The 27,479-nt window shown below is 44.3% G+C and overlaps 1 protein-coding gene across 5 annotated transcripts in view; it reads left to right on the top strand.

The window, feature by feature from the left end:
* Nucleotides 1-27,479, top strand: part of lrch2 (leucine-rich repeats and calponin homology (CH) domain containing 2) — a 198,834-nt gene that overhangs the window by 86,184 nt on the left and 85,171 nt on the right. For 3 of the 5 annotated variants that reach the window (XM_072505171.1, XM_072505172.1, XM_072505170.1), the window contains exons 10-13: nucleotides 46-110; nucleotides 2,162-2,269; nucleotides 2,960-3,037; nucleotides 13,343-13,408. In XM_072505171.1, coding sequence (XP_072361272.1) covers nucleotides 46-110; nucleotides 2,162-2,269; nucleotides 2,960-3,037; nucleotides 13,343-13,408 — 317 coding nt within the window. The remainder of the gene's footprint in view (nucleotides 1-45; nucleotides 111-2,161; nucleotides 2,270-2,959; nucleotides 3,038-13,342; nucleotides 13,409-27,479) is intronic. The other 2 variants (XM_072505174.1, XM_072505173.1) reach the window with 1 other exon arrangement.

Here is a 27,479-nt window from a genome sequence, read left to right as displayed (position 1 = left end):
CTTGGATGATGATGGTGATCTTTTTTAATAATGCATTTGTCTCAGGAACGAGGGAAGTTGCCTGAAAAATCACAACTCGCAGAAGAAAATAACTGGGGAGATGAACCAAGGTATGAACACAGCTATTTAATCAAAGCTGCAAAAAAGAAGTTATGGGGCATTTGAGCTTAAAGCCATTGTATATTCAAAATTAGGGAGGGGAGGCGGGGGGGGGGGGGGGGGGGGAGAAATTCTGTATCTCTAATTTAATTCCAGAACAAACTTTTAGGAGCCTTATTTTAATGAGTAAACGAGAATGATGGACAATGGCAGTGCAGTTGATTTGTATACAGATTTTGAAATGCATTTGATAAAAGGTGATTGGCAAAAGAAACAGAAACAGCATGAAAATAATTTTACACGAGTGCGTAGGATTTCAAATACACTGTCTGATGAGGTAACAGATACAAATCCAGTGGTAGCTTTGAAGTACAGACTTGAAGGACAAAAAAATTGCTCAGATGTGGGGAAGGAGCAGGAGGTTCTGACGAGCTGGATTGCTCTTTGAAAGCTCTGCTGTAGACTCTGGACTGGATGGCCTCCTGTGTTCTGCTATTGTGATTTTTTTCAATACTGTTCTTTTAAATTAGAGCTACCTCTTGAGAAAAACACATTCTCTAAAGATTTTAGTATTTTAATTAGTTCAATTAGTTTAATGCTCATCTACTTTATATGTGCGGATTAAATATCAATGCACGTTTGTGCATGTGTGCAACTTTACTTTTAGTGTCCACCCCTTTTGATTCTTCCACTTTGTATAAAATGACAAGACGTCCTTCGACAGCATCTTCCAAACCTGCAACCTCAGCCACTTTAAAAGGGCAAGGACAGCAGATGCATGGGAACACCAGCCACTGCAAGTTCCCCTCGAAACCACACATCATCCTGATTATTGCCATTCCTTCACAGTTGCTGGGTCAACACCCTGGAACTCCCTAGCAGCACGTGAGTGTTCCCACAGCACATGGACTTCAACCGTTCAAGAAGGCAGCTTACCACCCCATCTCTTCAAGTGCAATTAAGGATGGGCAATAAATGCTGCCCGAACCAGCTGAACAAATAAAAGTCACAACTGAGTTTTAAAAATGTTTATCAGAAGAGAAAGATATCAGTTTTCTAAACCTGAAATAAACTGGAAAAATTGTTGAGCTATCAAGAAATTGCTCAAATAGCTGCCAATCTAGAAAGATTTCAGACTATAATAATTTGCCTTTAACTGATGTTGCATCTTATTTTGGTCACTTCTGCCGTTGCAAAATCCTTGGTTAAAAGCTAAAATTTCTAACTGTTCTTGACCTGATACTGGTTGATCATGCGTAGCTTAAGAAAGAAAATGGACTAGGCTTTGTAACATTTTTCAGGACTCCTCGCAAAATGTTTCATAACAAACGAGTTATTTTGGAAGTGTTACCTTGGAAGACGTCCAAATATTAGAAATGTTCAGCTGATGTACTGAACTTTCTGCTGAACCAATGTCCTGCGATTGTACAGGTGTGTTTCCAAGTTTTAGATGAAAAGCACTACAATTGATAGCTTTGAACAAAATTCTTTTTTTCATCTACTTCAGAGTTGGTTTTAATAGATATCTTGGACAACACAATTATTTTCTTCACCTACTTCAGCTCAGTTTGTTTTAATAGGTGTCCAGTAAATTGCTGCAGCTTTCATGTCTCCACCTTTTTTTCTTTTAAATAACTCAATTAGGCGTCTTTTCTTTTTTGCTGCCTATGATCTCAGAAATTTCTTTAACTACTAGTCAGGATGACTCACAGAAAATATATATTTTATGGTTATAACCCAGACAGTACTGGAAGTATGCCCTGGAGTGTTACGGAGCTCAGATGTTATCTCCATTTATAACAATATACTGAAAGATTGTTTTGGACAGTTCTCTTTTGTAGTTCAAATAACATTTTTTAGTCTACCTGCGAAGTTCTCTTAACACCAAGAAGGATGATGTACAGGAAAAACATATCCCATGAATGAAAATATCAGATTTAGATTGTGGGAAAGTAAAATTAAGTTCATGTCAGTGTATACTTCCAAGGCCATGTTTTTTTTTTAAAAAAAAGGCATTTCATAACTTCTCTAGATATAACATTACTTGATTGTGTAATTGTAGGCCTTCAAGGGATTTGCAGCAAATGGTACAAGATGAGGATGAGCTGAAAGAAGTGACAGACTTGCGTAAAATAGCAGCTCAATTATTACAGCAAGAACCACAAAACAGGTAGAATGAACAGTTATTCTTTTGGTTGACTATTTCAAACAACCTCTTCGATGCAGTAGAATGATTTCAAGTCAACAATTGCACTCGAGTAAAATATAAAGTGTGTTCTAAATTTGCAGTTGAACAATATAAATCATCTGATAATAGAGTGCATTTAAAGTCTTAATTTCCACTTTGCTGTTAATTACAATGTCCAATTCAAGCGATCATGATTTAATATTTACTCTGAAAGATGCTTCAAGTAGCAGTAGACTATATGGAAAAGTTTTTTTTAAAGCAGGCATTAACTTTTGTATATCCTGCACTTATCAATAATATGTAATCAGCTACAGTTTAAAACATTACAGATTTCATTTAGATAGTATCCTAAAAATAGCATTTTGGAGATTTATAGGTTGGGAACATAAAATTAGATAACCGTCTATTTTTCTCTTGTGTGTTCCTTCACATTTTTCCCTCTTTCTTTCTAATCCTTTTGAGTTTTTAATGTGCAGTCCTGTTTCAAAACTGCTCTTTTTCTGTTCCCATATATTTCTATAATGCCACATGTGGCAGTTTTTTAAGAATATTAAATACGTAGTCTTTGATTTATTTTTGAATATTATTACTAATAACTTCCATATGCTTTCCCAATACTTCTCTTACTTGTTTCATATTGGGATGATTGATGCTCATGATGTTTGAGTACAGACGGAGGCCATTAACTTTTAAAGCATCATTCAATGAAAATTTTATCCAGAGGAGAAAGGCAGCAGGACCAGGATCAAGGTACATTTCTAGAACAAACCAAAATATACAAGTGGCTTTTTGTACCACAATGTAAGCATTCATAAAGCCAGCATTAGTCCAATCTTTCTTCAGCTAGAGCATGTAACATCAGCATGAAATTGTGCCCAGAATCTTGTGCTTCCAGAAAGAGGCACGCATACCATTAAGAATACCATTATGGATTTTACAAATTTATATTTTACCATTAATACTATTTACGTACATATTTATGGGATGTAATCAACCAAATTGGATGGAAATGTGAATAAATAACATTTCCATTAAAATGTATAGTAACATCCTGTATTGTTATTCTGGTGGCAAACTTCTGGCACACAAATTTACAGCTTCACTAGTTGGATGCCTTCCGTCCTGCATTTCAATCTTTCAAATTGGATGTGCTCTAGCTTCTGGGTCAGCATGTATAATCGCACACTGCTTTCTACCAGTTCGATGGAAGATCTGAAGCTAGTTCATTTTATCTCCATTTATATTTATTCAGATTTTTTCCCCCGAGTATTTTAGATCCTATTTTAGCTGATGCTGAAGGCTATTTTAGTGTATTTTTAATTTTTTTTATACTCCTTTTTCACATTTTCTACCACATTTACACCCATCAACAATAAACAATAATCAGCAAGATATGTCAATCCCCATAATAACAACGATCCCATCCGCCCACCAACCCCCAAACCTCAGCCCACATGTTTACATAAACAAATGACAAAAAGGAATCCGGGATTACCCATAGTCACCCTTAATCTACACAGGCCCCCCCCCCCGCCCCCAAACTAATGTTCGATGTTATCCAGTTCTTGAAAGTGCATAATAAATAGTGCCCATGACTTGTAGAACCTCTCAGAGCTTCCCCTCAGTTCGAACTTAACCTTCTCAAGGGTCAAGTATTCCAACAGGTCCCCCCGCCACGCCAGGACACTGGGTGGAGAGGCTGCTCTCCATCCCAGCAGGATCCGCCTTCGGGCGATCAACGCGGCGAAGGCGATGATATCTGCCTCCGCTCCCGCTTCCAACCCTGGCTGGTCCGACACCCCGAATATGGCCTCCTGGGGACCCGGGTCCAGTTTCACACGCACCACCTTGGAAATTACCCTAAACACCTTCTTCCAGTACTCCCCTAGCTTTGGACAGGACCAAAACATATGAACGTGATTCCCCCCCCCGCAACGCTCACACACATCCTCTACTTCTAAAAATCGGCTCATCCTCACCCTCGTGAGGTGCGCTCTATATACCACCTTCAACTGTATCAGCCCCAACCTCGCACGTGAGGTGGAGGCATTCACTCTCCGGAGCACCTCACACCAGACCCCCTCCTCTATAACCTCTCCCAGCTCTTTCTCCCACTTTGCTTTGATCCCTTCCACTGGTGCCTTATCCTCTTCCAGAATAGCTCCGTACTGACACTGACGCTGACACTGCCCCCTTCTCCAGTCCTCTTGTCGTCAGCACCTCCTCCAGCAATGTGGAGGCCGGTTCCTCTGGGACGCTATGTATCTCCTTCCTGGCAAAATCTCGAACCTGCATGTACCTAAACCCTTCTCCCTGCTCTAGCCCATACTTCGCTTCCAGCTCCCTCAATCCTGCAAACCGACCCTGAAGAAACAAATCTTTTAGCGTCTTAATCCCCTTCTCTTCCCATTTCCGAAAACTTCCATCCCACCTCCCTGGCTCAAATCTGTGGTTCCCCCGAATCGGCATTTTCCTTGACCCTAAACCCAACCCGAAGTGTTGGCGAAACTGCCTCCAGATTTTCAATGAAGCTATTATTACTGGACTCCCTGAATATTTCCCCGGAGCTATCGGGAGCGGCGCTGTTGCAAGTGCCTTCAGCCCCGACCCCCTGCACAAACTCTCCTCCATTCTGACCCACTGAGAATCAACCCCTCTGACCCAGCTCCGCACCTTCTCCACATTCGCCGCCCAGTAGTAGTACAACAGGTTCGGGAGACCCAAACTCCCTGCCTGCCTTCCCCTCTGTAGCAGCACCTTTCTCACTCTGGCCACCTTCCATCCCCATATGAATGAGGTAATCCTTCCCTCAATCTCCCTGAAAAAGGTCTTTGGCAGGAAAATCGGTAGGCATTGAAAAATAAACAGGAATCGTGGCAACACATTCATTTTAACCGCCTGTACCCGACCTGCCAGTGACAGAGGAAGGCCGTCCCACCTTGCCAGATCGGCTTTCACTCTCCCCACCAAACTAGTGATGTTGTACCTGCGAAGCCTCCCCCACTCCCGGGCAACCTGCACCCCCAGATAACTAAAATGAGTCCATGCTCTACGGAATGGCAGCCTGCCCCCACCCCCGGCCGGGACACCACAAAGTACTCACTCTTGTCCAGGTTCAACTTGTACCCCGAGAAAGACCCAAATACCCGCAGTAGCTCCAATATTCCTCCTATCGACGCACTCGGCTCCGACACATACAGCAGCAAGTCGTCGGCATATAAGGACACCCTATGCTCTATCTCTCCCCCCCCCCCGCACTATTCCTTTCCATGCTCCCGAACTTCTCAATGCGATGGCCAACGGCTCAATCGCAAGTGCAAACAGCAGGGGGGACATAGGACATTTCTGTCTCGTCCCACGGTGGAGAGAGAAATATCTCAAACTGATATTATTTGTGCGGACACTCGCCTTCGGTTCCTTATATAATAGCTTTACCCAGTTCACAAACCTTGGTCCAATCCCAAACCGCTCCAGCACTGCCATCAGGTACCCCCATTCTACCCGATCAAACGCCTTCTCGGCGTCCAATGCCACAACTACCTCTGTTTCCTTTCTTTCCGCCGGTGCCATAACAACGTTCAAAACCCTCCTAATGTTCGAAAACAGCTGCCTCCCTTTCACGAACCCCGTCTGATCCTCCCCTATTACCTTCGGAAGGCACTCCTCCAGCCTACCCGCCAGTACCTTCGCCAACACTTTTACGTCCACATTCAGAAGTGATATGGGCCGATACGACCCACACTCCGTCGGATCCTTATCTTTTTTTAGTAACAGGGAAATTGATGCCTGCCCCAAGGTTTGCGGCAACATCCCCTTCCCTATCGCCTCCTCCAACATCCCCACCATCAGGGGTGCCAACCTATCCTTAAATTTTTTATAATATTCCACTGGAAACCCATCCGGCCCTGCCACCTTCCCCGACTGCATCCTCCCAATTGCATCCTTTATCTCCTGCTCCACTATTGCTCCTTCTAATGTAGCCCTGTCCCCCTCCCCTAGCCTCGGGTACTCCAACCCATCGAGAAATTCCTGCATCTCACGGTCTCCTCCGAGTGGCTCTGACTTGTACAACCTCTCGTAAAACTCCTCAAAAACCTTGTTAATCAGCACTGGGGCCACCACCAACTTCCCTATCCTTCACCTGAAGAATTTCCCTTGCCGCTGCCTCCCTCCGGAGCTGACCTGCTAACATACGCCCCACTTATCTCCATGTTCATAAACTGCACCCCTTGCTCGTCTCAGTTGGCGCACCGCCTTCCTGGTGGACAGTCGGTCGAAGCTCGCCTGTAGTTCCTTCCTCTTTTCCAGCTTCGCCGGGTCCCCATCCTCTGCATACCTCCTGTCTACCTCCAACATCTCATCTATTACCCTCTGCCGCTCCAACCTCTCCTCCTTATCCACCCTAGCCTTAAACAAAATTACCTCACCTCTCACCACCGCCTTTAGAGCCTCCCAGTCGACAGCCTTCGACACCTCACCCGTACAATTGAAACCTACATATTCCTTAATTACCTTTTCAATTTTCTCACAGAATACTTGGTTCCCCAAAAGACCCACATCCAGTTTCCACCCCGGTCTCTGCGCTGCCCCCTTCTCTAGCACCATATCCACCCAATGTGGAGCGTGATCTGACACTGCAATTGCAGAGTATTCCGACCCCTTCACTCCAGCCAGCAAAGCTTTCCCCACCACAAAAAAGTCGATCCGCGAGTATACCTTATGGACCGCTGAGAAAAACGAATACTCCCGTTCCCTTGGGTGCAGGAACCTCCAAGGGTCCACCCCTCCCATTTCCACCATTAGCCCAGCCAGCGCCTTCGCCCCCCACTGATGGGACCAGCGAGCGCGGCCGTGATCTGTCCAACCTTGGCTCCTGCACCAGGTTCCAGTCCCCCCCCACAATCAGCTCATGCATGTCTAAGTCGGGAATAGCCCCAACCACCTTCCTCGCGAATCCCACATCGTCCCAATTGGGACCGTATACACTTAACAGCGCCACTAATCCCCCCCTCCAATGCCCCTGTCACAATCACATATCTACCCCCCTGATCTGCCACCACCTTCTCCATCTGGAAGCGTACCCTTTTGCTGACCAGCACCGCTACCCCTCGAGCCCTTCCACCAAATCCAGAGTGAAACACTTGGCTAACCCAGCCCTTTTTAAGTCTCACCTGGTCCTTCACCCTCATGTGAGTCTCCTGCAGCATTGCTACATCGGCTTTCAAACTTTTAAGATGTGCAAGCACCCTTGACCTCTTGACCGGACCTCCTCGCCCTCTCACGTTCCACGTGATTATCCTTACTGGGGGTCTCTCACCCCCCCACCTTTCTTATCCACCATCACCATACCACCGGGCCCTGCCCCATAAGCCTGACCTGCCCCTGTCCATTGTTAACATCGAACCCCCCCCTACAAAAACATCCCCCAACATCCCTCCCTCCACCCCCTCTTGCTCGCCTCGTAGGCCCATTGAAGCCTGCTATTCAGGCTCCAACGTCCGCAGTCCTCCTCTCACCTCACCCCCGTTCACTAACTGACTCTAGTTTGCTAGCGCGGGTGGCTCCCCCCCGCCAATACCTCTCGCCCCCTTCCACCCAGTCCCAGAGAAAGAAACACCAAAACAAACCCAACAATCCAACCCCTACAATTCACTAACATAACATTTAACCGTCACAACACAGAACGCCATAAACTTGAACTCTGTAACAATGCAAAGAGAAGGAAATTTCAATACAAATCAGTAAAAAGAAAGTTGTAACATTTGTACATTTTCCAGCCGCTCAAACACAGTCCTCAGTCTTTCTTCCAGTTCCGCTCTTCACGTCTGTCCCAAGCCTTCTGCCCTCACGAACGCCTCAGCCGCCTCCTCTGTCTCAAAATAAAAGTCTTTGGCTTTATATGTTACTCTCAACTTCGCCGGGTACACCACACCAAATCGCACCCCCTTCTTGTACAAAGCCGCCTTCACTCGCCCAAACGCCGCTCGTCTTTTTGCCAACTCCACCGTCCAGTCCTGGTAGATCCGAACCACAGTACCATCCCACAGCACCTCACGCTTCTGCTTCGCCCAGCTTAATACTTTCTCCTCCATGCAAAACTTATGGAAGCAGATAATTACTGCCCTTGGCGGCTCGTTCACTTTGGGCTTCGGCCTTAATGACCGATGAGCTCGGTCTAGTTTGTACAGGGTGGGGGTCTCACCCTCCCCCATCAGCTCTGCCAACTTTTTAGCGAAGTATTGCGTTGGCCTTGGGCCCTCTGTCCCTTCGGGCAAGCCCACAATTCTCAAATTGTGTCGCCTTGAGCGGTTTTCCAGGTCTTCCAGCTTTGCTCGGAGCCCTCTATTAACCTCCTCCACCCTCCACAGCTCGTCCCCCATCGAGGTGACCTGGTCGCTGTGTCGTGTCACGGCCTCCTCCACCTCCTTCATCTTCTCGCCCTGCTCTCTCACCTTGGCCAATGCCTTTGCCACCTCCACCCTGATCGGGCCGAGTGCCTCCTCCAACAATGACCTCACCACGACCACCATCTATTTCTTCAGGATCTCCATGTGCCTCACCAAACGTTTTTCTAGCTCCACCACCATCACCTCGGTCATCTTCTCCACCGTAAGTAGTGCGGTCCCGCCTTGCAGTTCGGCTTCCGCCATCCTGTCAACACTTTTGCTTTTGCTCGTCTTCTCCTTCGGCGGCGAACCCGCGTTTCCTCCTTTCTTTGATGCTGCTTTTTGCATCTTTTAGCGGCTTATTGTTTTTTATCATCTTTCCTTTCTCCTCTCTCCCCCTTCACCCTCCTGCCCTTCCTCAATCTGACATTCTTCTTTTTTGAGAGAAAAAAAAACTTTTACCAATCTTCCATAAATCTTCTTTCTTTCTCCTCTACATTCACCTGGGACCAGGCTTCAACCTTCTTCTTCCTAGGTGGGAGCCATCCGACGTGGAGCACCCTCCCTACATGGCGCTCGGGTCTCGGGCCTGCCGCCTCGACCTCTTTGAAGCTCCGCCCCCGCTGCTCCGACCTGCCGGGCCCGGCGCCTCAGCCTCTGTCACCCCACATCCGCGCGGGGTTCTTCGCCGGCTTTTAAGCCGGCTCCGCTGGCTGCTCGTGGCGGCCCCAAAGGCCGACGATAGTCGGGGAGTGCGTGGGGTCTCGGGGATTTCCCCGAAATCGCCGTGAATCGCGGCCACCAGCGGGAGCTCTTTTTTTTGCGGCCGCCCTGCTCGCCCACCCCACCGGAAGTCCGGCTATTTTAGTGTATGAAGCTCTAATTTAACCAATGAACTATTGAACCACCCTATGTTTTCATTGTGATAGCCAAAGCAGAGGGTATGGCAAAGTGCTAATTTGCCACTTCCAATTAGACTAGCTGTAGCTTAACATGAAAATTGTAGCTTGCATCACATAATTAGCAATCGACTAATACCAAGACCGTCAGATCAGCAATAAATAGATTTGGTTGTGAATGCTGATCAAGTTCTAGCTGTCATGTTTTGTTATTTTTTTTTTACTGCACTTCTCATGTAGTTACAGTTAATCTCGTGATTAGGCGGAGGCAGAATATGTAATTAAAACTACAGTACTGCAAGAAAAAAGTGAAGTTGGTTATTGATTCTTCATATAAAGATGATTAGATCGTCGAATAATGTTTCTGGAAATATAAAACCCATACTATCAATCTCACTATCAATCTCCCAAGTCTTTCAACTGAGTTAATCTATTCTCTTATGTGACAGTACAGCTTGATTTTTTTTTTTTTAGAACAAACCTTTTCTATACTTATTCAAATATCTGTTTTGATGCTTCAGATTCTTTCTTTAAGTTTGTCATAGACTGTGGGAGACCTCCTTCCGTATGATACATTTCAGTTAGCGTCGGCTAGCCATGACCATAATGATTTGAACTAAAATGTCTTGCATTTTTTTCTCCTTGTTGGTCAAGCTGTAAAGTTACCTTTATCTCGCTTTCCTTGCCACCATACTACATATGATAACTTAAGGCATACAGCATAGAAACAGACCATTTGACCCAACTAGTTCTTATGGTATTTATGCTCCACTCTCTTCCCATTTGCCCTCTTCTAAATCTACCATCATGACCATCCATTCCTTTCTGCCAACTCCCCCTAAATGCATCTACACTATTCGACATTCTCACCACTCATTGGGTAAAGAAGCTTCTTCTGCATTCTGTATCGGATTTCTTGGTGACTGCCTTATATTGATTGCCTCCAGTTATGCTCTTCCCCATAAGAAGAGATAATTCTGCAAATGTATTAATGTCATCCTAGAATTTGTTGCAACCTCCTCCACATTGAATGTGCCCCCAATTTGGTATCACCTGCAACTTTAGAAATTGTGTTTGGATTCCAAAGTCCAAATCATTAATACAAATTGTGAAGAGCAGAGATGGCAGCACTGATCTATGTGGAAAACCATTTCTTACCTACCACTTCAAATAACTACCATGTACTACCACACTCTGCTTTCTGACATGAAACCTGCCAACAATCCATTCTGCCGCTTCCTCCTGACTTCACATTCTCTGCCTTCATTCATTAATCTGTTGTAGGGAACCTTATTGAAGCACTTTTGAAAATCCAGATAAATTGAACACTGCATTGCTATTATCTACTCTTGTTATCCCCTCAAAAACATTGGACAAGCAAGATTTTCCCTTTTGACATTCACGCCAGCTATTCATTATTATGATTCTCATTGCTATTCTCTCCTTTAGTAGGGATTCCATTATTTTTCCAAGAATCAATATAAAACGGATTGGTCTATAATTTTCTTAAATATAGCAATTACATTAGCTATCTGCCAGTCCTCTGGCACTACATCTTAATGTAACGAGTTTTTAAACTATATGTAGTAATGTCTCAGCTATCTCTTCTCTAGATTCTTTGAAAGCATGTGAAAACTTCTGGACCAGGGGTTTGATTCTCAGAGTTTGTTTATTCAATACATCCTTTTTATTATTTTCAATGCACTTATTTCATTGCTCATCTCATCATGCACTGCCAAGTCTATGCGTAAAATTTATCTGATAAATACCAAAGTGAAATAATTTAATATTTTTGCCACCTGTGTCAATACCTGTGGTGTTATCCTATCTTATCCCCTAATGGTCCTATTCCCATCACAACCCTCCTTATTTTGTTGTTGTGCCTGTGAAATATTTTACTATTTTTAGTTTTATGTTCCTTGATTTAATTTCATGGTTCCTGTATGCCTTCCTAATTGATTTCTGCCCTAATCTCTCTGTTTTCTGTTTTATCATGTGTTCCTCTGCTCTTTGTGTACTCATTGTATACCTTTTTTCTAACCTGAAATTGTTTCTATATGTTTTTTCCATTCCTTTATCCACCCATAGAGTTCCACTTGTATTTATGTGGCAGAATATATTTTTCTGCACTTTGAGCACCATTTTAAATGTTTTGCATTATTATTCTAAATCATTGTTTGCCAGTATTGTTTCACAATATATTTTCCCAAGTTCTGATCTCAGCCCCTCAAAATCAGCAACTGAAGGAACAAACTAAATACTAGTGGGACTCAATGGATGAATAAAGACATAAATAAACAATTTACACAAATACTTGTAGTCTACATTCTAGTGAAGGAGTCAGAGACCGAAATCTGCAGACATATTTGGAAATGGAGTAAAAAGACATAGAATTTCATTATTTTCTTTGCATTCACTATATTGAGGTGAACTCGTGTCAAGCACCGTCTTGGTTTTAATCTTGTCTTTGCATTTTTGAGCTATATCAAGCCCCGCAACTCGAAAGAGCTCTACGCTCCTAATTTTAGCTTCTGCTAACTCCCAATTATATTTGCTCCACCAATAGTGGCCAAGCCTTCGTTTGCCAGGTCCCAAGCTCTAGAATTCCCACCCCTACAACTTTACTTTTCTACCTTAATGTCCTCCTTTAAGATACTTCTTAAAAACTACCTTCTTGACAAAGCTTTTGATCATTTGACCCAATGTCATCTTCCATCGCTTGGTGTCATTGTTTTAAAATTCCCCAGTGAAGTGTCATGGGTTTCATTCTGCTAAAGGTGCTGTGTAGACAAGTTGATGAAGTTGAACCAATATAATTTTTGACTTAGCTGACAGTTCTGTAACAATCAAAGCTTTGATGTTGAGATGCTTTTTTAATACCATATTTATCCACTTTAATATATTATTTGGCCCTGCAGTGTTGAAAATCAGCATGGTATGGCTTTGCTATTTTGGCTGGACATTGTAGGCATTTTAGCAGAAAACCGATCATTCTTCCATGTAAAACTGACTGACTTTACTTTCTGGCCAGAAAAGCTTGCGATACTTGAATTGTTCAAGATTTCTGTTCGGAGGAAAACGAATAGAGGAAAATTGTTGAACGTGACTAACAAAATTTATATTTTCCAAATGTTATTGGTATGCACCTACCTGCTCATTATTAAAATGATGGGGAGGCAGGGTGGCACAGTGGTTAGCAGTGCTGCCTCACTGCACCAAGGACCCGGGTTTGATCCCGGCCCCTGGTCACTGTCCGAATTTGCGCATTCTCCCCGGGTCTGCATGGGTTTCGCCTCAACAGCCCAAAGATGTGCAAGGTAGGTGGATTGGCCATGCTAAATTGCCCCTTAATTGGAAAAAGAAATTATTAAAACGATTGAGTCATTTCCACTGTTGTTTTTCTGCTTCATCTTGACAATGAAATCACTGAAATGCAGCCGATAAAGCTACTAACATACAAGCTGTTGAAAATTTGAGAAAGCAACTGGGAACTGAGGAGCTCCATAGATAATTTTAATTGTTTTCAGTAAGTGAAAAATAAATATCCCGCAGCCTTTTAAATTATGTGTTTTGAAGGATCTGAACAGTACATTTATATAAAAACAGCATCTAGTATGACATTTCTCACCTAAGAAAGCTTGGAAATTCTTGGGTTGCTTCCTTTTATAGCATGAAGAATGTGGCAATGAACTTTGAAATTTGCGAATCTATTTTATGGAGTTGTGAATTTAAAATGACTGTCGTTGATTTTTACATTTTTATTTTTCCAGACTTTTCGCTCACTCATCTTCAATAAGTGGAAGAGACAGGAAGAAAAAAGCATTGGAGTCTGATAGGTATTTGTGAATATTGCTCTCAACTCGCATGCGTGCCCCTCTCTGTCATGCCCCACATTCTTTTTTTCGAAGAAGTGTGCTATACTAATAAATTTCAGTTCAGGAGACTTTGTTAAAAAAGGGACAGGACTGGCAACTAAATATTCCAGGATATAGGTCTTTTAGGCGAGACGGGGAGGAAGGTAAAAGAGGTGAGGGAGTTGCAATACTACAGCTGTACAGAGGGAGGACACCATGGAAGAATCAAGTCAAAAGGCATTGTGGGTAGAACTCAGAAACAGGAAGGGGCAGTCACTATGATGGAGGGTGTGCTGCAGCCCACAGGAAGTTGAAGAACAGATATGCAAGTGGATTCTGGGTAGATGTATAAATAATAGGGTTGCTGTGGGAGACATTACATTTCTTCATAATGACTAGAAATCCCTTGGGGCTAGGGGTCTGGATGGTGAGGAATTTAAGTATGTCCAAGAAGGTTTTTTGGAACAATATGTGGATAGTCCCAATGAGAGAGGGGGCTATATTGGACCTAGTACTAGGGAACGAGCCCGGTCACGTCATCAAAGCTGCAGTGGGAGAACATGTGGCGACCAGTGACCACAATTCCGTAAGCTTTAGGATACTCATGGAAAAGGACGAGTGTTGTCCTGCAGTTAAGGTGCTAAATTGGGGGAAGGCTAACTACTACCAGATTAGGCAGGATTTGGAGGTTGTTGTTTGGGAGAGGCTGTTTGAGTGTAAATCCACATTTGGCATGTGGGAGTCTTTTAAGGAATAGTTGATGGGAGTGCAGGACAGGAATGTGCCGGTGGAAAGGCAGGATTCAGGAACCATGGCTGACCAGGGAAATTGCGAATCTTGTCAAATACATGAGGTATAGGCAACTAAAAACAGGTGAATCATTTGAGGAATACAAGGAAAGTAGAAAAGAGCTCAAGCAGGGAGTTGGAGGGCAAAAAGGGGTCACGAAATGTCCTTGGCAGACGGGATTAAGGAGAATCCCAATGCATTTTATACGTGTATTTGGAACCAGAGGGTAGCTAGAGAAAGACTGGTCCACTCAAGGACAAAGGAAGGAAATTATGTGTAGAACCAAAGGAAGTAGGCAAGATCCTTAATGAGTATTTTGCATTGGTATTTACAAAGGAGAAGGACATGTTGACTGGTGGTGTCTCCGAGGATGTGTAAATACTTTAGAACAGGTTGTTATTACGAGGAAGGAAGTGTTAGGTGTGTAAAAGCATTAAGGTAGGCAAATCCCCAGGGCCAGATGGCATCCCCAGATTACTGAGTGAGACAAGAGATGAAATCGCTGGGCCTCTAACAGAAATCTTTGTGTCCTCGTTGGCCACAAGTGAGATCCCAGATGATTGGAGGATAGCCAATGTTGTACTGTTATTTAAGAAGGGTTGCAAGCATAATCCAGGTGGTTATAGGCCAGTGAGCTTGATGTCAGTGACAGTGAAATTGTTTGAAAAAATTCTCAGAGATAGGATCGATGCACATTTGGCAGTGAATTATCTTATTAACGAAAGACAGCATGGTTTATGTACGAGGAAGGTCATGTCTCGCTAATTTAATTGACTATTTTGAGGAGGTGACAAAAATGACTGACGAGGGAGGGGCTGTGGATGTTGTCTAAATGGACTTTAGTAAAGCATTTGATAAGGTCCCTCATGGCAGGCTGGTGCAAAACATTAAATCACATGGGGTCAGGAGTGAACTAGCTAGATGGACACCAAACAGGCTTGCCAATAGACGGCAGAGGGTAGCAGTGGAAGTGTGTTTTTCTGAATGGAGGTCTGTAAATAGTGGTGTTCCGCAGGGATCAGCACTGGGACCTTTACTTTTTGTAATATATATGAATGGTTTGGAAGAAAATGTATAAATTCTGATTAGCAAGTTTACAGATGATACTAAGATTGCAGGACTTGCGGATAGTGATGAAGATTGTCAGAGAATACAACAGGATATAGATCGGCTGCAAAATTTGGCAGAGAAATGGCAGATGGAATTTAACACGGACAAATGCGAGGTGATGCATTTTGGTAGATTCGATTCGGGTGGGAGCTATAAAATAAATCGCAGCATCGTCAGGAGCATAGTCACAGAGAGATCTGGACGTGCAGGTCCATAAGACATAGGAACAGAATTAGGCTACTTGGCCCATCAAGTCTACTCCGCCATTCAATCATGGCTGATGTTTTCTCATCCCCAATACACCTGATCCCTTTATTAATCAAGAACCTAGAACCTATCTATCTCTGTCTTAAAGACTCTCAGTGATTTGGCCTCCACAACCTTGTGCGGCAAAGAGTTCCACAGATTCACTACCCTCTGGCTGCAGAAATTCCTCCTCATCTCTGTTTTAGTCTGAGATGGTATCCTCTGGTTCTCGTTTTTCCTGTAGGTGGAAACATCCTCTCCAAGTCCACTCTGTCTAGGCCTCGCAGTATCCTGTAAGTTTCAATAAGATCCCCCCTCATCCTTCTAAACTCCAATGAGTACAGACCCAGAGTCGTCAACCGTTCCTCATACGACAAGTTCTTTTTTCCAGGGATCATTGTTGTGAACCTCCTCTGGATCGTTTCCAAGGCCAGCACATCCTTCCTTAGTTACGGGGCCCAAAACTGCTCACAATACTCCAAATGGGGTCTGACCAGAGCCTTGTACACCAGAAGTACATCGCTGGTCTTGTATTCTAGCCCTCTTGACATGAATGCTCACATTGTATTTGCCTTCTTAACTGCCGACTGAACCTGCACGTTAACCTTAAGAGAATCGCGAACAAGGTCCACAGATCCTTAAAATGGCAGCACAGGTGGAAATGGTGGTAAAGAAAGCATATGGCATGCTTGCCTTCATAGGACGGGGTGTCGAGTATAAAAGCTCAAAAATTATATTACAGCGATATAGAACTTTGGCTAGGCCACATTTAGAATACTGTGTCCAATTCTGGCCCCACACTACCAGAAGGATGTGGAAGCTTTGGAGAGAGTACAGAAAAGGTTTACCAGGATGTTGCCTGTATGGAGGGTATTAGTTAGGAGGAGAGATCGAGTAAACTGGGATTGTTCTCCCTCGAGAGACGGAGGCTGAGGGGTGACCTGATAGAAGTTTATGAAATTATTAGGGGTATAGATAGGGTGAACAGTTGGAGTTTTTTTCCCAGGGCGGAATTGCAAATTACAAGGGGGCAGAAGTTCAAGGTGAGGGGGGAACCGGTTCAGTGGAGATGTGCGGTGAAAGGTTTTTACAGAGGATGGTGGTGGAATACACTGCCATTTGAGGTGGGTACATTAGCGACCTTTAAGACTTATCTGGATAGGCACATGAATATAGAAGGATACAGGCGGGTGGTCTAGATAGGACACGTGATTGGCACAGGCTTGGAGGGCCGAAGGGCCTGTTCCTGTGCTTTATTGTTCTTTGTTATGACGAGCTCTCTGGATGAGTGCACACACTGCCCTCATGTGGATATTTGCATCAAGAACATAGTGTAGGATGTATTGCACACCTGTGTTTTGCCCTTTGCCAGATAAATTAATTTCCTTTCTGCTTGTTCTTAATTTCAAGATATTTAATTATATTTAGTTTATTCAGCAATTACTGTGCTGCAATTGTAAATGGCAAATTTCAACGTTCTTGCAATTACATTTGTAAGTTTAGCACAAGAGTAAACAGAGTCCCTGTCTATTTCTTTCTGTGTAATTACATGTAACTGATAATGATTTTGCTTTACTTTATTTTGTGGTTATTAAATTAAAGCTGGGAGCAAAATTACTATTTCTTGATACAGTTTCAAAATATCGCCAGGTCCATGAAGCATTTGCCTAGAACAGAATAAATCTAACTTTTGCTTGAATATACTTTATTCTTTTAAAAAATATACATTTTTCAATTGAGGGGTAATTTAGCATGGTCAATCCACCTACCCTGCACATCTTTGGGTTGTGGGGGGGGTAGCAGCTGGTGGACTTTGTGAACAGGCATCTGGCCATGGTGGGCGGTATGGGTACTGGCATGTGGTGGAGGGTGGAGAGCGCACACACTGCCGGCAGGTGGGGTTCGGGAGTCCTCTGGGTGTTGGGCTGTGGTGGGGTACGGTGTGCTATTAGTGTGTGGGATGGGAGTTGGTGCCAGGGGAACGGTACTACCTACTCACCCTGGCCACCTTAAGGTCATGCAGCTTCTTCCTGCACTCCTGTCCGGTCCTGCCGGTGGGGGCCCACAGCCTCTGCCACCTGCGCCTAGGCCTGGTGTACGGCGGTGAGTGACAGCTTCCTTCCCACCACGGGAACAGGTGACCCGCCCCTACTCCACGTGGTCCAGCAGGGTCTCCCAACTGTGTCTGTGAACCAGGGTTCCGGTCTCCATACTGCCATCTATTTGACTGGGGTAAGTATGTGTGAGGAGTGGAATGCTAATATGCAGCTGCAGCTAGTCGGCCTCTCAACCCCAGCGAATCAGATACTGTTTTTCATTAGATTCGATCAAGCTGCACATGGTGCCGGTGCTAGCCCACTAATTTTGAATTGCTCCGGGACCGGCGCCAATTTAGTTGTCATGGAAGTCCACCAATTTAGTCTCAGCGTCGAAACTTAGTTTCTGAAATGGAGAATCCTGCCCACTATTTTGCTGGCTACTTATAGTTTAAGCTATAGGCCAGGACTCTAACTTGATCTAAAAGTCCAGTATCAGCGTATATGTCCCTTTATGTAGACATTCATTTCTCACAGAACTAATGATTCTTGGCTCCCAAAGGTTTACCTCCAATCTTTTCCTTTCCCAGCCTGTGAACTTTTCAGTCCGAAACTAACTTTCAGGTTGCACGTTTTTCAGGAGACTTCTTCCTCTATGTAGACAAAGGCCAATCTTTCAGCCTTCTATTAACTTCTTACATATTTGGCCTTTTCCAATCCGAGCACGAACTCCCACTGACATCCCTGTGCAGTGAGCTCCAGTGTCTTGGTGAATATAGCTTCCCTTCATCCGGATCCTAGCCTTGTCTCTGATGTTTCCAGAGATATCATAACCCTTTCCCTTTCAAAACTCATCTGCATAGCAATGTTAATCACATGGTCTTTGTATCCAATAGAAATACTGATCCCTCACTGTCTTTTATCTTGGAAATAAATGGGCAGTTTAAAGCAAAACGGTTTACAACTTGATATTCTCAACACTTTTCTGGGACTTAGGAAACAATCAGACTGTCTACGGTTAGCACATAAGCTGCTGCCATTGTCCCCAAGTGTAGTCTTCTACCAACTAAAACATTTAGCGAACCTCTAGATCTTTAACAATCATAGAATCATAGATTCATAGAATCACCATAGAATTTACAGTGCAGAAGGAGGCCATTTGGCCCATCGAGTCTGCACCGGCCCTTACAAAGAGCACCCTACTGAAGTCCACGTATCTACCCTATCCCCGTAACCCAATAACCCTCACTTAACATTTTTTGGACACCTAAGGGGCAAATTATCATGGTCAATCCACCTAACCCGCACATCCTCAGACTGGGAGGAAACCGGAGCACCCGGAGGAAACCCACGCAGACACTGGGAGAATGTGCAAACTCCGCACAGACAGTGACCCAGCCTGGAATTGAACCTGGACCCTGGAGCTGTGAAGCAATTGTGCTAACCACTATGCTACCGTGCTGCCCGGTTAATCAAGCCACCTATATTTACCATCAGGCAGACTTCCGTCCAGGTCATGTGAATCCTTTCATTTTGTCTTAATTTAAAAATACTTTCCCAAGGCACAGGCCAGAATTTTACCTTGTGTTGGTGGGCATGTGCCTGACCCATGAATGGTGTCAAATCGCCCAACAAGGTGTCTTTGAGCACTTGCCCAATATTTTGGTCAACCGGAGGGTAGACTCTCGTGCGAGAGTCAAAATCACGCCCGCCGAAGATCAAACTGGCAATTTGACCAATAAGGGGTCAATTGAATGAAATTTTACATGGCCCATTTGCTTTTAAGGTTAGTGGGTAGGCTGATTGGCGAGACGTCCTTCACATTTTAGCTTCAACCTTGATCCAGTGCAGGATGAAATGACAACTGAAATGAAATTTTAAATGTTGTCCAGGGATTAAGGTTTGTGTTTGAATAAACTGCCTAGACATTGAGTTTTTCCGTCGCTATTTATTTTTTTACTTGTCCGCAGCTCTCTGAGAGCTCTTCACAACAGCTGCCCCACTGAGGTTGCACGTTTGCAGTGCCAGCCTACACCCTCCCGTTTCTCGGTATCCGACCTCTAGCAGCGCTGAGCCTTGCGTAGTGCGCATTTCACGCTGGCCGCCCATTACTTCGTAAACCATTGGGACATCACATTTGGGGGGCCAACAGTGGCCAGAAGTGCGTTTTGTGCCTGCCTATAGGCCTGCCGAGTGTGTGTGCATGGGAGATTAAAAATAAATTTGGGGTACAATCTTTCAAACCTCTTAATTGTAACAAATTGTATTAGCTGAAAATGTTAGGAAGCTGAGACAGATCATTCACGACTATGCTAGTTGCGAATGCTTCCGTGCTGACATTTGCCCTTGAGGATTGTTTTGCAGCCAGTCCGGATGAAATGATCAGTCGAACACCTCGTAACTTTAACATGTTTATTTCTCGGCCGGGGCTAAAACCACTGCATCTCTTGAGTTACACCAGCAAGCCAAAGTCAATACATCTAACAGCAGTTCTTGTACAGTTTTTGGCTCATTTCTGAGGGCAGCTCCCTCGCATTCCTATCTGTGCTCTCAGCTCAATTATAATTCAGCCCCCCTCAATTATAATTATCTTTAAGCCTAGTGCACCCATTCCCAAGGCCGTTACTGCAATTTGTCTGGTTCAAAAAGAAGTGATACATTTTGCTACCAGAAGCCTGTTTTGACATTTCTTCACACAAAGCTTTATCTAACATTTTGTTTTTCCCATAAAGTTCCAATCCATCTTGAGCCAAATTCTCATTTATCGATCATCAGCCAAACTCTCACCCTCACATGTTGAGCTCCATCGTCACTGAGATTATGGATCTTAGATAGTCGACCAACGTTCAAAACTGGATGTGGCATGACTTCAGACGTTTGATCTGATAGGTTTGTTTGTGGATCACTTTTTCCTGTCTGTAGCATTTGGCTCCGGTTTAGCATGCATGCAGTCCTATGTTCTTGCTTTGCTAGGTTTGCACTTTTTTTGTAGGTGCATTGACATACCTTTAGAATCTCTTCAGTAAACCAGAATTGATTGTCTAATGATAACAATAATTGAGGAATATCCCAAGCCATGGGATTCCAAATTGTGGTACAGTTCTGCTGTTACTGATGGTTGCCTCTTTTAAGCTGTTAGATATGTGGTTTAAAACCATCCCACTTTGCCTGGTTGTAGGGCCAATGTGATGATGGTTATCCTCAATATGAAGGTTGGAACTTTGTCCCTACAAGGACTGTGAGGGCAAATGTCAGGACTGTGTGTTCACTGTTACCCAAATGGTCTTGGATGATTTGGTGAGGACCATGTCAAGTAGATTTTCTTCCCCCCTCTTTGTGTTCTCACCCACATGGGTAGAACGCCAACAGGTTTGCCAATTGTTTAGAACGATTTCATGGATTGAATAAACTGCATATTTGGTAGAAAATGGATGAGATGGAGGTTCATTAAATGAATGGGCAAAGAACAAATTGTGCAGGTTTGTTTTTAATCCTAATTTGACCTGATATTTAATCTAGTTTCTGCCTCTCCCATTGGATGCAGTCTGTATATATTCTGTGTAGTCTGGGGGAAAGCAAGCTGCAAACGGAACAGATGTCATATTCAAATTCCATATACTAAACAAATCCAAAGAAGAAAACACGAGAACGTAATAAGGATATTAGTTCTCACCGACTTTTGTCCCTCAGGCCCCATCCCTTGGCATGGCCAATGTGGTACCCTGGGACTGCGAACCAGCGAACTCGAATACTGCCCCTGACACTTGTAGTCCCAAGTTGGCACCGCCTAGGTGTCATGACTGCCCTGCCCCCGACCACCCAGAGGGCTCCAATGACCTAGAAGACCCCTGGAGTAGTCATCGCGTCTGAATGGAGACCTGTACTAGTCAGTGCCTGGGTGAGGTCTCGACGGTGTGGCTGGTGACTCCAGGAAACCGGGAGACTGCAGCCTCAAACCAGCCACACACATTTAGATGCACCTAATGACTCTTTTAAATATGATTATCTGGATCATACCCAGCGAGGGCATGATCCACATCCCGCCTGGTGTCTCGCGATCGGCTTGGCACACGGCTTGAAGCCCATATTGGACCTCTCTCATGATGCTCCTGGATCGGAGCTAGGCACAACGCAGTGGGACAATCACGCCTTATATCTGAAGTTAGTTACGTTTGTTACAACTGCTGGAAATCCCAACAATTAATTCTACTGCAGACTGTTAGCGTCTCTGTGACACCATAAGGAAATAGGAACCGGCATAGGCCATTCAGCCCTACAAGCCTGCTCTGCTATTAATTAAGATCATGGCTGATCTATCACTAATGGTCTTTGAGGAACCTAGCACTGAGTTACTCCTTGCCATTGCAAACAGCACAACGCTGTCCCATAATTGGCATTAGGAAGGTAAAGAACCTGCATTTCTACGGTGTTTTTCAAAAGTTTTACGTCCCATATAACATCAAAGTCAGTGAAGTACAGTGTATTCATCATAGTAATGTAATGTTACGGACAGCAGGAGGTTTAATATAAACAACATGGCTTTCTCCTCACCACCTGCCCTTAAACAGGTATTTTAATTTCTCCTTTTATAACGTTGTAGTTCCCAGCTCCACAATTTTAGTGTGATCTAATTTCTATTAATAACCCCACAGTAAACAACAAGAGATGGGGTTTCTTTATTTGCACATACACTCGAAAGGCGGGTGGTAGTGCTACGTGGCCTCCAGTGCATTCATACAATATTGGAGTGATAGTGAAAGAAAGAGTTACAGGGCAAATACCAAAGAACAATGACTTATTGTTTCATGTGAGTCTAGAATCCAGAATCAAAGTTGAGTGGTGCATTCCTTTTACGGAGGTTGGCAGGGTGAAGACTGATGCTAGATAATTCACTTTTCCAATAGAGATTACTTCTGGAATGATATAGGCACAGATTGTCTTGTGGGTGCTGGTAAGTTCCATTGCAAACAGTTTAAATGGGAAGCCAGGCATTTACCTGCGCCAGCCCTTGTTGGAGTTGCTGCATGCTAGATGGAAGATGGTAGATCACCTTGCAGCTCCACAAGATGATATTTCAGGCACCTGAAACTAGGGAGTCATGCCATGTGACTCCTTATTTTGCCACTTGGCTTTGACATAGTATGTCTTTCGAGATTCTGGAGATTGTTCCACCATTAAGAATTTGAAAGGAGGTTATATGGTTCATTCTCCTAGCAGACTAGTAGTCTCCATTGGTCAGGTCTGGCTTATAAAATGTAGACAACCTTTGTAAAATTCCCCTTGAATTTGGTCTCTGCAATTCCAGGGACATTAGCATTTCTTCAGAGATTACAAGGTATCAGTTTTTCTGAAGCTGCCAGAAAGTTCCTTTTGTTCAGGGTTTTGGGAATAAAAAGCTTAAGCCTTTTTAAAATATTTGTCCAGCTTTTACAATTTTAGGAAGTAATCATGATATCTATAATGTGTACATACTATATATATTCATTAAAATATAAGGTAGATTTATCGACCATCCCGACGGGTGTTTTTTGGCAGCGAAGGCAGTCCGCCGTTGTCAACAGGGTTTCCTGGTGACAGCACCCCTCTTTGCCGGGAAACCTGTGCTCCAGCGTGAACAACTGGTAAATCCCGCCGATAGTATGAGATCTTGGCTCGTTACAGTAGAAACATGCAGCAATCAATTTGTATGCAACAAGTATCCACAATAAGACACAAGACCAGGTAACCTGTTTTTGTAATGTTGTCCAAAAGGTCACTATTGGCCGAGATATCAATACCGCACCTTGGGAAAGGGCTACACACCCTCCACTCTAGTGAAGTAACAGCCAAGGTATGCTGGAGTGGAGTTGAAACTGCAGCCTTCTAATCAGATATTCTACCACTGAACCGGGATAACATCTTGTTAGAATAAGGACTGTCTTTGGATGTTGCTTGCAGTTTTGGTTCACTCCCGAACTGCCATAATTAAGGAAAACCATCATCGGTTATTGCTTGTGGCTCTCACAGACAGGACTTTGTATGAAATTACAATACTGTAGCAGCAAGCTGCGCTATACACACTAATGCAGAAATTCACAAATAGCACATCAAAGTTATTTGAATGAAATCAATATGCAGGAGTATGGGGAAAAAGCAGGGGAATGGCACTAAGCCACAATGCTCATTTGGAGAGCTAGTGCAGATATGATTGGCCAACTGGCCGCTTCCTGTGCCATAAATATTCTGTGATTCGGTGAATTAATTGTGAGGTCAAGAAGTCCTTGGAATTATGTTCTTTCTGTCAGTTTGTCAGCAGCTTTTGCAGCATAGTGTTGATGTCTGATTCAATTTGCATTACGTGCAAAGCCTGAATCATTGAGAGAATGCGTCACTGTGACAGTAGTTGAATGGCTAGTGCTTGGGGCAGAGTTACAGAGCAATTAAGGATATGCCTTCCAATTGTTTACTGGAAACAGCAGTAGACGGAAGTAGCTTGAGGGCTAGTTTTAACAAGCACACACGAGTCAGATAAAGGCCTATTTGATAATGATAATCGCTTATTGTCACAAATAGGCTTCAAATGTAGTTACTGTGAAAAGCCCCTTGAAATTCCAACCTTGCTTCTCCAAATATTTTCACTAGTTTGTTGTCAAAGCCTTTGACAAACTAAGTGCAACACTATTAAGTAAGAAAACTCAAAAATGACTTGTTTGTAGTTCGGAATTGCTTGGCAACATTGTCTTTTTTAGTGGAAAATCCTTCATTTCAGCCGACAACCTATTTGGATAAAGGGGATGGTCCCACCCAAACAAATTAATGTGCAATCTAGTCTATTATTTATGAAGTTGCCTAAGATTGACTTGTAATGTTTATAAGAGCATATCTCATAAGAAACGAGTGAGAAAATAGCTCTTAATTCACGTGAAAAATCCATTTTCTTTTGAGATGTTTCACACAGGAGGGTGAACTGATCTCTAATGTTGCCGTTTTACTCTTTGAATATCATTTGGATATTCAGCAACACTGAAATTAACTATGTAGCCATCTGGGATGGCCACTTACAACCAGGAACAGAGAAGTTCGCAAAGCATAGCGGGTAAAATGGACAATGCGTGATTCAGGCAAGCTCAGAGCCTGAAATGTATATTTGCGAGTGAGGAATCTAGACGGTATTGAAACACCCAACCGATCAACATTTGACGGCGCATCTCCGCCAGATAAAGGACTGGTACTTGAGCGACCGGTACAGTCCCAGATATTTCGGCGCCACTCCCTGTACGAGGGAAGCGTAAACAACAGGGTCAGTGACCGCTTGGGACACGCCCATTTATTGGTTCGAATCGAACATAGTGATCAGGGATCACCCAATTAGTGGGGTCCAAACTGAAGGACCACCCAAAAGAGCGTGAAAACCCCCAAGCATAAGAAGAGAGTCCATCATGTGTTTGTCCTCTTTTGGACCTGGCGCCCCGGCAACATCCATCTCCAATCGCAGCACCAGCAGAAGCAAGTCCAAATTCAATGCCCGCTACCAGACGGGTGAGCCCAGCTGAGCAGCAGTTACTTCTACAGACCCAATAGATCCAGAATCAAACAACAGCCACTGTTCCTCTGACCTAAGCCAGGTGCCTGAAGTTAAGTACAGGTTGTCTTAGTCGATAGGTGTAGTTTAACTAGTGTTTAGTTGCATGATTAATTGTGTGGAAATAAAGTACCCTTTACCTTGAACTAACTAACTGGTGTTTGGCTCTTTGATCGATAGCCGGTTGAACCTTGTGGTGGTATCATTTGATACCTGGCGACTCTGAGCATTAGAATATTGATATCCAAAGGAAGTAGAGCAACCTCACTGACTGCCATACTTGCAATTGGTAATGAACGTACAACAACTAACTAAATTGTCAGTCTTACTGAGAAGTAGGTATCCTCTGTGGGTATGACCCATAAACAAGCTTTAACTGCTTGTTAAACGCTAAACAAGTTTTAATTGCAAAGTGACTAAAAGGAAACACGCAAATGGCACTGTGAACAATGACTCCCATTCCTGGAGCGGAGTAGGGATGGGGCGATGCTGGCACTGCCCAACCTCTGTGGATACTACTGGGCCGCCAATGCGGCGATGGTGCACAAGTGGGTGATGGAGGGGGAGGGGGCTGCATGGAAGAGGCTGGAGATGGCGTCTTGTGAGGGTACGAGTCTGGAGGCGATAGCAACGGCGCCGCTGCCGCTCCCGCCAATGAGGTATACCACGAGCCCAGTAGTGGCGGCTACCCTCAATCTGGGGGAAGTTGGGGCCTCGGTGTGGACCCCAATACGGGGGAACCACCGGTTTGTCCCAGGGAGAATAGATGGAGCGTTTCTGGGGTGGCACAGGGCAGGGATAAGAAGGTTGGGGGACCTGTTTGTGGACGGGAAGTTCGCGAGCCTGGGTGGACGGGAAGTTCGCGAGCCTGGGGGAACTGGAGGAGAAGTATGGGCTTCCCCTGGGGAACACCTTCAGATATTTACAGGTAAGAAGGGCGTTTGTCAGGCGGCAAGTGGTGGAATTCCCACGGCTGCTGCCACGCACAGTACAGGACAGGGTGCTGGGGGGGGGGGGGGGGGTTGGAGTGGGGAAGATCTCGGAAACTTACCAGGTGATGCAGAAGGAGGAGGAGGCCTCGGTGGTGGAGTTGAAAGGTAAGTGGGAGGAGGAGTTGGGAGAGGCGATTGAAGAGGGGACGTGGGCAGATGCCCTAGGGAGGGTGAACTCTTCCTCTTTGTGCGCGAGGCTCAGCCTCATACAGTTTAAGGTGCTGCACAGGGCACACATGACCGGGACAAGGATGAGCCGGTTCTTTGGGGGAGAGGACAGGTGTGTTAGGTGCTCAGGGAGCCCAGCAAATCACACCCATATGTTCTGGGCGTGCCCAGCGCTGGAGGAATTTTGGAAGGGCAAAGCGAAGATGGTGTCGAGGGTGGTGGGATCCAGGGCCAGGCCGGGCTGGGGGCTCGCAATATTTGGGGTTGCAGCGGAGCCGGGAGTGCAGGAGGTGAAAGAGGCCGATATTCTGACCTTTGCGTCCCTGGTAGCCCTGCAAAGAATTCTTCTTCAGTGGAGGGATGCGAGGCCCCCAAGGGTGGAATCCTGGATCAACGATATGGCGGGGTTTATTCAATTGGAGAGGGTGAAATTCGCCTTAAGGGGATCGGTACAAGGGTTCTTTAGGCGGTGGCAACCGTTCTTGGACTTCCTGGCAGAACGGTAGAAAATGAATGGTCAGCAGCAGCAACCCGGGGGGGGGGGGTCTATTTTATTTCTGTTTATTTACCCTGGGGGATCTGAGGGGGTGTATATATTTACTATGTTTGCTTTGTGTTAACTCGGGGTGTTAATTTATTCTTTATGCATAGGGAGGTATGGGGGTTGTTTTAATTTGTTCTGTATTTAATTTTACTGGGTTTCTTTTTCATTCTGTTGTTGATATTTTGTGAAAACCCTAATAAAAATTATTAAAAAAAAAAAAAAACAATGACTCCCATTGTTTTTAGAGCACGGTTACTGCTTGTACATCAAGAACCACGTAAGTGAATCATCACTACCTATGCATCAAGAATCGTGCCAATACTTCTGTATTCAGTGATGGCATTACAAAACATAGTTCAATGGAAAATTGTGCATTGTTCGTGCAGAAGCACGTCAATACTATATTCAGTAAAAACACTAGTTGGAAACATTCTGTAGAAAGTTGTGCAATATTTTCAGCTCTGTTAAATAATTAAGTATTCATTAAAAAAATTGCATTATCTGTATTGTGGAGTTACGTGCTCTGTATAAAATTAAGCCTAATCATGCTAGTCGAAACTCGACTTAATTTCCCTGTAACTAAGAGGATGCCCACTAATTTAAAGCT

This window comes from Scyliorhinus torazame, chromosome 5 (assembly GCF_047496885.1).
Source record: "Scyliorhinus torazame isolate Kashiwa2021f chromosome 5, sScyTor2.1, whole genome shotgun sequence".
NCBI classification, from domain to species: domain Eukaryota; kingdom Metazoa; phylum Chordata; class Chondrichthyes; order Carcharhiniformes; family Scyliorhinidae; genus Scyliorhinus; species Scyliorhinus torazame.
Note: the sequence above shows the minus strand (reverse complement) of the source record. Positions and strands in the feature narration are given on the sequence as shown.